Source organism: Lacerta agilis, chromosome 2 (assembly GCF_009819535.1).
Source record: "Lacerta agilis isolate rLacAgi1 chromosome 2, rLacAgi1.pri, whole genome shotgun sequence".
Taxonomy (NCBI): domain Eukaryota; kingdom Metazoa; phylum Chordata; class Lepidosauria; order Squamata; family Lacertidae; genus Lacerta; species Lacerta agilis.
In genome coordinates, this window is record NC_046313.1 from 70,785,553 (window position 1) to 70,796,491 (window position 10,939).

General features: G+C 45.8%; 1 protein-coding gene across 3 annotated transcripts; it reads left to right on the forward strand.

The window, feature by feature from the left end:
- Window positions 1-428: 428 nt before the first annotated feature.
- Window positions 429-7,130, forward strand: LOC117041668 (kelch-like protein 6). 3 transcript variants are annotated; one of them, XM_033140667.1, is made up of 5 exons: window positions 429-606; window positions 1,675-1,845; window positions 2,238-2,316; window positions 3,936-4,163; window positions 5,608-7,130. In XM_033140667.1, exons 2-5 carry the CDS (start codon window positions 1,761-1,763, stop codon window positions 7,046-7,048), a joined length of 1,833 nt encoding a protein of 610 aa, XP_032996558.1. In that variant the 5' UTR covers window positions 429-606; window positions 1,675-1,760; the 3' UTR covers window positions 7,049-7,130. The 3 variants fall into 3 exon arrangements, with proteins under 3 accessions (XP_032996558.1, XP_032996557.1, XP_032996559.1); XM_033140666.1 differs by having other exon boundaries at window positions 1,694-1,845; XM_033140668.1 differs by lacking the exon at window positions 429-606 and adding an exon at window positions 738-844 and having other exon boundaries at window positions 1,694-1,845.
- The last annotated feature ends 3,809 nt before the right edge of the window (window positions 7,131-10,939 follow it).

The following is a 10,939-nucleotide window of genomic DNA, read 5'->3' on the forward strand; positions in this document are numbered from 1 at the left end:
GTACTCCACTGGATGGCAACTGACCCACCATGTGGCTATTAGTACCTCTGAGCTCCGCAGCTATCAAATGCTTCTTCTTTCAGAACGCAGCAGCTGCTTGATTTCTTTGACTTTTAAAAAATCTGACCTCCACTTGTAAAGGTAAAACTTTTGAAAGGGGCAACATATGAAAAAAGAAACGATTTCCTCTGCATCTACCAGCCCAGCCAGTGGCTTTTAAAATATGCCTTGTTGGTCTCCCATATGCAAATAAGAAATGGGAATTGTAAAAGAGTAACAGCTCATTGGCTGCTGCCTGTCTGTGTCAAGGCTTATAGTCATAATGGGTGGTCTGGCTATACTTAAGGATTTAGAGTTGTTCTTGTGCTCTGCAATTCACACTTCTGGCAAAATGGCCTAAATATCTTGGTTTCACCAAATGGCCAGCAACCATCAGCCCTCTTCTTTATATGTGAAACCACCTCATACTATGTGCTGAGACCCATGTTGAGTAGCACTGGGATTGCATTTCTTCCAGGCTTTTTTTGGGACTGCTTCTCCACCAGGATTTGTTCCAGGCCCTATAATAACCCAAAGTGGTTATCAACCAACTAATCCCTGTCTCAGGTACAGGCACCATCTTGAAACCAGTTCTGGGTAGCAACCAGATGGACTGGAGACCCTTCTGAGCATCATTTGGGAACAAAAGGGTTAGGAAGATACAGGATACAGGAATCTCTCAGTGGTGTGGAACTGGTAGCCCTCCGGATGTTGTTGGACTCCACCTCCTATCAGTCCTAGCCAGCATGAGAGGGAAGCTGTAATCCAGCAACACCTAAAGGGCCCCTGGTTCCCTACCCTTGCTGTAAGTCATTGAAGTGTTCCAGGGCAACAGATACACCATCTTTCATAGAACATAAAAGTCTGTCTTATACTATTTGTCCACCTAGCTCAGTATTGTCTGCTCAGACTGGCTACAGCTATCTAGGGTTTCAGGCAGGAGTCTTTCCCACTGCTTGTTTCCCATTTTAATTTTTAAATGGAGATGCTGGGGACTGACACTGGGCATTCTGCATGCCAAGCATGTGCTCTGCTACTGAGTTACGATCTCCCCCCTCTCTTAAGCTCAAGGCCAGGGGAAGGTTGACTATTCAAGAGGTAGCAAAGAAGGAAAACATTCTTAAGTACCTGATCCAGGGAACATTATTCCTAAGTACCTGTGAGGAGAAGACACTACACAATCAATGGAGATATGAAGAAGAGGGACGGGATTAGGCAGTGCTTTTTTCTGGGGGGACACATACCCCTAAACATTTTGTTCAGCCTCATTGAGGGGCAGTATTTCAGTATGAGTAGGAAAATGAGAGTACCCCTAAACATTTTTCTAGAAAAAAAGCACTAGGATTAGGTCAGGCCTCAAAGTGATTATGGCCATGGCCATGTAGTTCAGAACTGCAACATGAGACTACAGTTGTTGTTGTTGTTGTTGTTTGTTGTTGTTGTTGTTGTTTTAAAAAGTCCTCCAGGTTTCCAATGTATTATATAACAATGGGTTTCAGGACAGCAGAGTATCTGTGAGGATATATTTGGCCTGATGTTAGTGTGTCCTGAAGCTCCACATCATCAGTATTCTAACTGTCACGAGGCTAACTCCCATGAGTATTCTAGCTCCCAACATCTCATTGCCAATTGGAGGCTCTCTCTTCTTCCCTAGAAATGACTGGTTGGTGAGTCTCGGAGGAGCCCTTTTTTCTGGAGATTCTTGAACCTGCAGATGGATTATGGATACCAAAAAGGAACAGGATAGCAGTGGAATGGATGACATAAGCTTGAGTTCTACCTCTTTGGGATGTTACACAATTCAGGGTAAGTTTACTGCAGAACATAGAAATACAGTCTAATCCCCCCCCCTTATCTTCCCTTGACAGATGCCTGGATTTTTGTCTTGAATGTAGATGTTCAGCTCAGTATCGTATCAATGGTCCTTTTGGCCTTCATTGTAGCAAAACAAAGCTGAAACAGAACCCAATGAGTTTCTAGCAGGACTAACAAATTTCAGTAACTGAACATGTCCAGAATAGTGCCTTAATATGCTCTTAAACCAGGAGCATTGCTGGAAACAGGAGGTTCAATATCAACCCCCAAATTCTCTGTGCTTGTCTTCCATGACCAATCGGATAGGTCTACCTCTTGTTGCCCTTGTTGTTTCTGGTCAGGATCTAACACACCAACTCGGTTTTGCCTCCTCTTTCTTACAGGCTTAAAACAGCTCTATGAGGCCCGTCAGCTCTGTGATGCCACCCTGGTGGCCGAAGGAAGGATTTTCTCCTGTCACAGGTGAGTTCCTGGATTTTGCTGGTCTCCAACCTGTTAGTGAATATTGGCCTGATGAAGCAGGTCATGTTATCCATAGCCAGCAAAGCAGATGGTTTGCCTAGGGAGGTGAAATTGCCTTGCCAAGTTCAGAGTATGCATATCAGCACATCAGCATTGAGATGTTCCGGCTCTATGGGAGCAACACAGCCTCTGACACAAGTGTAATAATCTTTGTCACAATGCATCCCTCCAGATCACTGCCATTCCGAATAAGCCAACGGCTCAGGTTCTTGTGCTAGCTAGTCATATGCCTCTAAAAGCTTACATTTGCAATTCACATCTGACATGGGCTCATTTAATGGGGTGGGAATGAGGGAAGGTTAGCAGAAATCCCACTCATGGAGAGGTTTATACAAATTGAGGTTTATCATTTAGATTTATAGAGATTTATGGAATTATGCAAGGTGTGGAGGAAGTGGAAAGAAAATATGTGTCGTTGTCGTCGTCCCCAGAATTGTGGGAGTGTCGGTCTCCCAATTAAAGTGTTTGGCAGGAGATTCAGGACAGACGAAACAAAGTACTTCTTTCACACAACACACAACTGATATATGGATTTCATTGTCATCCAGTCTGGTGAGGGTCACCATATTAAATTAAAACAGGATCGGGCAGATTCACGGAGGATAAGGTTTCAATGGTCATTGACCGTGATAACTAAATCAAACCTTCACCTTCAGAGACATTGAGTACCATTTGTTGCAGACAACTGGGAGAGCGCTATTTCCTTCAGTTCCAATTTTTTTAAAAAATGGATTTCTGAAAGTATCTAAATGGGGGAAAGATTTGTGTGTATTGGGGGGGGGGTGCACCAGGGTTCTAGAACTATTCTTACCGTGCTAATTATGCAGATAGTTTGTGAAGGAAACTTTCCAAAATGTAATTGGCCACCTGCAGTCTGAAGTGATACAGTCCATTCTGCTGTTTGTGCAGACTAGGCCTTACAGTGCCCAGGGCCGGATCACCCATGAGGCAAGGTGAGGTAACTGCCTCGGGTGGCAGGATCCACAGGGGCAGCAGATCTGGCCTCCAACAAAGGGATCATTCACTGCTGCAGCCGCTCCTTGGAGGCTAGATCTGCTGCCTCCCTGACAGCCCTCCCCATGCCACCTCTGCAGTGGCCTTTATTCACACCCTGTTCTTGACGTACAACTTCACTCACCCCTTCTTTCCTTGGGGGGGCAATTTTGTAGTTTGCCTCAGGTGGCAAAATGTCTTGAGCCGATCTGGCAGTGGCTGTCACATGGGCTGATATTGGCCTGCTTACAGGCTGATGACTCTTTTTTAAAGGGATGAAGGTTCTGTGCCTTTAACTGGACTAGCAAACCTGCTACAGGGATGAAAGCACAAAGAGCAAATCAACTGAGCGCAGCAGTAGTACATGGAAGAAAAGGAATATTCCCAAGTAAGGGATGACTGAGATAGTGCACATGAGTGTCCTTAGAATTATTTCATCCTGAGTGACAGATATATATTCCTGTTTTGAAGGATCATGTAACCCCAGAAGATTAGCATTTTTATATATAACATAAGCCTGACTTTTTGTTTTATTGACGTAGTCGCTTTGCTGCCTCTCTTTGTAGGGCATTGTTGGCCTCATTCAGCCCTTACTTCCGGGCCATGTTCACCAGGCCCTTTAGAGAGTGCTGGGAAAGGCAAGTTGTGTTCGAAGACATGGCCTCTTCTGTCCTTCAAAGAATTCTAGATTATCTCTACACTGGAGAGCTGTTGCTTACACCAGAGACTGCTCAGGATCTCTTCACAGCTGCCAATAGGCTTGTCATCCGCCCACTGCAGGAGATTATTGGCAGGTAAACAGATCCTGTTTTGGAGCTGGGACTGGGGATCCTTGGGTCAGTGGGTGGAATCCTTAAGAGAGATGGAGGCACAATCTAGAGTTGAGCTGAAATTTCTCAGAAGACATTTTCCTGATAATATATCTGAGGCTTTTCTTTTAGAAAACAAATTTCCACTGAATATTTCCCAACTTTCTTTGGGGGAGAGGCAGCTGTTATTTCTCCCCTGCCCCACAATGACCTGAATTTAAACACAGACAATGCCCTTGAATGACACCAGGTCTGAAGTATTGTTTGGGGTGGGAAACAGCGCCCAGTGCAGTTGCTACTGCTGCTTCTTGCAGTGGCAAGCAGTGGCATTGGGGAGGAACCTAGCACCAGCGTCTGGGGAAATGTAAATTGTCTGAGCTTATGTCAAAAGCAAGTTTGAGTTTTCATTCATTAAAAGGACAGACACCTGTACCTTGACCTTTGCCTAGTTTGTCAAAGAAATCAAGGACTATGTTCACTTGGGCCCCAGACAACACAGGTGTATTGGCTGGCAAGCTAAACAAGAATGGAAAATTTACTGGTTCACACAGTGCTGTCTTAATTCTGGGGGTTCACAGAGGATATCAATCTCCAAAAATTCCACCGCATTACCCATTAACCAAAATGAAATTAATTTAAAGACAATAATGGGTGAACTCCAGCTGTCCCACAGCAGTTGACTAACAGCTGAGTGCCTTGTTGTAATGTTCAACTGGGCCCTCAGCAGCAAGTAAACTGCTATGGGACAGTTGGGGTTCCACAATTACTGCCTTTAAATTAATTTCACTTTGTAACTGAAGGAATTTTCCTGGAGGAAAGAGAGATCATGAAAAATGAAAGATGGGATGCATGCAGATCCTTCCTATTGCCTATACTCCTAACTTCATACTGACACAAGTGCTATTTAACATGGAAGGGCTTATTCGTAGCTGACAATTGCTATTGCAAATCACATATATTTTGGCTGCATCATTCCTCCATATCCACAACTCAATCCCTCTGGCTATCCCATTCTGTTCCATTCATTCACGTGTCCCAACATTTCCCTTACTGTGGCTTGTTTCAGCTTTCCTCCTCCAAAAGTCCTGACCTGCTACCTTCCAATGCATTTCCCCCATCCTTTAAAGTGATCCCTTCCCGCCTGAGCCTGGAGAAAGATGCCACAAACAATTCTAGCTCCACTTGAACCATCTTGCTTTTGAGCGGGTTGCCAGCCAAATATAAAAAATGTTTGTTTTTCAGACACCATGGCAAACTTATTTTAACCGGCATGTGCTGGTCTCTGGTGGTGGGATAACAGGTCAGAATGCCTGTGGGCATGCCAGTCCCGTTGCTGCTGAGTGTGAAGAGCTGTCTCCTTCACCATCTGGAGAGTGAAATTCCCCTGCAGTTCCCCACTGATCCATATTTAATTTCTTTCTCTTACCAGATTCCTTGCTGACAGCATTTCTATGGACAGCTGCCTGGGGATTTATGCTTTGGCATATGCTCACAACCACCAACCTTTGCTTCGTGTGGCCACACGCCACATCACCATTAACTTTGAACCTCTTTCCCAACACGAGGCCTTTCCGGGCTTGGATCCCAGCACGGTGATCAGCATTGTCTCTTCAGACAAACTCCTGGTGTCGTCTGAGCTGATCGTCTACCATGCTGTGCAGCGCTGGGTGAGGTCTCAACCAGCTGAGCATCTCTCACTGATCAAGAAGCTGCTGAAACAAGTCCGCCTCCCACTTCTTACTTCCGAGGAGATCACGGTAGTCCAGAAGGACATAATTGAAGAATATGGACATGCTCACCTGCAGTGGGAGCAGCTAGACGGAGAAGGGAGGTTGCAGAAGAGTGGGGGTCTCAGGCACGGCATGTACGATGACTGGATTGTGAGCTTGGGCCTTTTTGTAAGCAACATGCAGGGAGGAGTAGTTGAACGTCTGAAAACTCACTTCCTGGGATTCAGCCTGCAGACAGAAAGCTGGGAGGAGATACCACCCCTGATGTATCTAGATTCCTCTGGCTTCTTGTCTGTGGGGCACAAGCTCTACGTCTCTGGGGGACAAAGGCTTAATGGCTCCGTCTTAGGCAATCTGCATGAGTTTGATGCTCTTACCGGCCAGTGGATGCAGCTGCCATCCATGTCCACCCCTCGGCGAGAACATGGCTTCCTAGCATGTAAGCAGAAGCTGTATGCTTTGGGGGGTCGGAGTGGCCGAAGTGTGCTTGATTCTGCAGAAAGCTTTGACCTAGTGCAGAAGTCTTGGTCTCCCATTGCCAACCTGCCATTTGCAGTGAGTCATTTTGCCTCTGCCACATTGAAAAACAAGCTCTACCTGATTGGAGGTTTCTCTCACACCAGGGCAAGCGGCCTTGCTCACAGGGGCATTCTGATTTATGAAACAGGTTCCGATGTGTGGAATCAGGTGCCGCTGGCTTTTCAGTGCTACAAATCCACAGCTGTGACCATGGACAATGGGATCTTCGTCATCGGCGGGCTTGTTGAGGAGAGCAGCCGGCGTGAGACACCCGGCACTGTAATCAGGGCCCTGATCTCTGGCACCCACAAGTGTTTCTTCCTCAGCAAGGATGGCACTGTGAGCTACGACGTTGCCATCCCAGAACTTCCTATCCTGGTCTTGCCACCTTGTGCGGTGCAGTGGCAGAGAAGAATCCACGTGCTGGTAGGGAATACAATATACCAGTGGAAGCCCGGAGAGCCCAGCTGGACCAGGAGTCGAAAAAGTGCTCCCAACACAAGAGTAACATTCTTAACTGTAGTTAACGGAGTAACACTGAGGGTCCCAAAGAAAAATCTTCAGCCCCTTTTACGAGAAGCCTCTGCAGCCTTGACAGCAGTTTGGTTGGCTGATAATTAGCAGCTAATTGACACTTTCCCAAACCTGGCTACCTTGGCTTCACCTAAATGCAGGATTCCATCGGGCATCTTAAGCTTATCCCTTTGATGCCTTCGGGAGCAGAATACAGTCACATGGGTTCCTCCACATTACACTGCTATGGCTCAGCTAAGGGGGGCCTGGCTGCTGAATAAACTCCATTCCAGCCTCCAACTTACGTTACTTATCATAGAATTGTTCTGAGTACCATACAGTATGAGGGAAAAGATCAGAAGCTTCTAGGTCTACCTCCACTGTCAAAGGCATTAGGCCTCTGCATACTAGTTTCTGGGAACTGCAGGAGGGGGGAATGCTGTTGCACTTGAACCCAGCACGCAGGCTTCCCAGGGGCTTTAGGGTGGCCATTGTGAGAACAGGATGCTGGACTAGATGGGCCATCGGACTGGGTGGAGAAAAAGGAAGATTTTCTGTCTTTGGCTCCAAGCAAACGTTCCCTTATTTCCTTCAGATTTCAAAGCCATGTTCAACTCTGGGCTGTACTGCAAGGAGGAACTGGAAGAGAAACAGGGGCACACTTTAACTGTTAATCAAATAATTAAGATTGGTTGGTTGCCTAACACAAGGCAACCTCTAGTAGAGATGTAAAGGCCCGGGAGTAGGGGGGCGGGGGAACAAAGCCAAAATAATGAAGAAGAAGAAGAAGAAGAAGAAGAAGAAGAAGAAGAAGAAGAAGAAGAAGAAGAAGAAGAAGAGTTTGGATTTGATATCCCGCTTTTCACTACCCGAAGGAGTCTCAAAGCGGCTAACATTCTCCTTTCCCTTCCTCCCCCACAACAAACACTCTGTGAGGTGAGTGGGGCTGAGAGACTTCAGAGAAGTGTGACTAGCCCAAGGTCACCCAGCAGCTGCATGCGGAGGAGCGGAGACGCGAACCCGGTTCCCCAGATAACGAGTCTTCCGCTCTTAACCACTACACCACACTGGCTCTCCAGTGAAGAAGAAAAAACCCTGGGGGGGAAATCCCCACTCCAAAAAAAGTTACTCTGGTTTGCCCCCCTATAAACCTTCAGATCTCTAGTCAACTTACAATCAAGTTTAAAAACATGAAATATTGTGAAAAACAAAGGCAATCAAATTTTAACAAGAGATCAGTATATTAAACATAAAGCAACACCAGCCTTCACAGAAAACAAACAGATAAAAAGAACACCAACAATGCAGAATGACGCAAACATTAAGCGTTGATGTAGCTGCATCAAATGTGCGGAAGAAGAGAAGAGTCTTATCCAGGCACAGAAAGTCTTAATCTGTCATTGTTGGCACCAGGGAGGCCTCATTCAGGACTGCATTCCACATGAGGAAGGCCCACAGCCTTTGTTGCCACCCTCTGAGCCTGTTTGGGTGGGGGCACCCAGGGAAAGACCATAGAGGGTGCAGACAGAATCACTTGACTAGCATAACTTACTGAAGACTGCTGCTTGTGCTAGAGGACAATTGGGAGTGATTTGCTAATAGAGGGCAACCACTCTGGTTATTATTCCCTATACCATTTACTTCTGTTGCTTAACAAAGTGGGTGTGCAGGTACAAGTACATCTGGTGCAAAATGAGTATTTTCTACCGATATACTGAAGTGTCAGTTTGGGGAGATGCACACATAGATGGGTCACAGGTGTTAAATCTTATTTGTGCAGTGTGAGATGTTTTAAAAGAAAAGCGACTTTTCAGGTTCTTGATAAAATCAACTTTTTATTGCTCACACACTCCTTTCCCTGAGAAAAACCATATTAGTTTCAGCTCTTAGTCCTTAAATTTAAAGCTCCCTCCCTCTCTGCCACAGCTGACTCTCTACCCCTTCCCTTTTAGGCATGCACTTTTGTTCCTTCTCTCACTCCACCGGCCTCTGTGCCTTGTTCCACCACACTACACCCAATATCTGAAAAGCTCATTCTTGGTGGTCATAAAGTCAGCTCCTCCTTTTGACAAAATCTACTTTTTCAGCAAAACTTCTCCAGAGCCTCTGCTTTCCAGGGGCTGCCTCCGTTTAGGGTACATCTGGCCAGTCAATATATGCGGTGTTTGTGAACAGGTTGTGTATTCTGCATTTAAGCGCATGCCTTGCCCTAATTAATGTTCCACTTCCAACTTTCCTCCTTAGTGTTAAAATAATTACTTCTTAAGCCAGGTGCTAATCTTACTGCAGCCATGGCGCTTAATGTTGCGGGTGGCCATCTGGGCAAATTCCCTTCCCATCTGGGCAAATTCCAGGCCATTGTTTGGTTTCTCCTCGTCCACTTTTTTTAAAAAAATTAAGTCTTTCTTTCTTTAAAAAAATTTATGATCTAACCAGGCATACAAACTGCACCCAGCAGCACCTTCTTTTCATTCTCCTCCTGTCCCTTCTATCCAACGCCTGGCTAAAGCAAGTTCTACATGACATTTCACAAATTTCTACTCCCTCCCCTTGCTCCCAAACCAGCCCCACACCTTTTAAATGTCCACAGCTCTGCCCAAAGCAGTGAACAGAGCCAGAAAAGGGGGGTGGGGAGGGAAAGCAAGCCAGGAAAGGGAAAGCAAGCAGGGAAGAGACCAGAACACACAAGGAGCATTTCTTGTTGGTATTGACCCTTTCTGTGCCAGTATTCATTTGTTTTCCATTTATAGTCTGCCATTCTTCCAAGGAACTCTAAGGTGGTATACATACATTATTTTCTTTCTCTCTTCCCCAGCCTACACCATAGCCCTGTAAGATAGGTGAGGTCAGGAGAGGTTGAATGGACCTCCCTGGTCCTAGTTCAGCACTCTGCTACACCAAGCTGGCCCTTTCTCCATGCCTCTTTATTCTTTCTCTGCCTCTCCTACTTGCCATGCATCTTAGGGCCATTTTATACAATCTGTAAAAACATTCACTGTATACAATCAGTAAAAACAAATCGGAAAGCTTTTTCTTCAAGTGTCCAGGTAATATATGTATGTGTTGGAGGAGTGGGGTTGGATGCCTGAATTGTTTCCCCATGGGAATTCCCTGCACATAGAAAAAATTACACATAAATTCTCTCCTTATAGATTCTATAGCTTTTGTGTTCTGTACTCGTGACTTGCTCTTAGTGCTAAGTACCTTTTAATAACAGCAACAGCAACTGTAGGAAAGTACAGTGGAACCTCTGTTTTCAAACATAATCCGTAAATCAAAAACTGAGGATCAATGGGCAGCTGGCAAAATCCATTGAAAAAATGGGAAAACGTGCAGCGGAAGCCATTCAACTTCCGAGACGCGTTCGACAACGGAAACAATTACTTCCAGGTTTTCGGTGTTTGGGTTCCGAGACACTTGAAAACCAGGGTTCCACTGTACAGACAGTAATGCATAGCAGAAGTAATCTTGCTCTGCAGATCACCAGATCTATATCACATCCCACGTCGCCTGTGGCTTCCAATGAGCTGTACCCACTTGGTTCTGAGCACATCTAATGCAGAAAGATAATACATAAAGTCAAATCTGTTCTTCATACAGGACTGGTGTTTGGCCCTCCAACCATGCTGGCTGTTGTTGTTTAGTCGTTTAGTTGTGTCCGACTCTTCGTGACCCCATGGACCAGAGCACACCAGGCACTCCTGTCTTCCACTGCATCCCGCAGTTTGGTCAGACTCATGTTGGTAGCTTTGAGAACACTGTCCAACCATCTCGTCCTCTGTCGTCCCCTTCTCCTTGTGCCCTCCATCTTTCCCAACATCAGGGTCTTTTCCAGGGAGTCTTCTCTTCTCATGAGGTGTCCAAAGTATTGGAGCCTCAGCTTCAGGATCTGTCCTTCCAGTGAGCACTCAGGGCTGATTTCCTTAAGAATGGATAGGTTTGATCTTTTTGCAGTCCATGGGACTCTCAAGAGTCTCCTCCAGCACCATAATTCAAAAG

What these genes read in the sequence shown, in the direction of transcription:
- LOC117041668 (XM_033140667.1), top strand. Translation starts at nt 1,761, where the DNA reads ATGGATACCAAAAAGGAACAGGATAGCAGTGGAATGGATGACATAAGC. An exon ending in AGGATTTTCTCCTGTCACAG is followed by an intron (nt 2,317 to 3,935) that starts GTGAGTTCCTGG and finishes CTCTCTTTGTAG; the next exon opens with GGCATTGTTGGCCTCATTCA. An exon ending in CTGCAGGAGATTATTGGCAG is followed by an intron (nt 4,164 to 5,607) that starts GTAAACAGATCC and finishes TTCTCTTACCAG; the next exon opens with ATTCCTTGCTGACAGCATTT.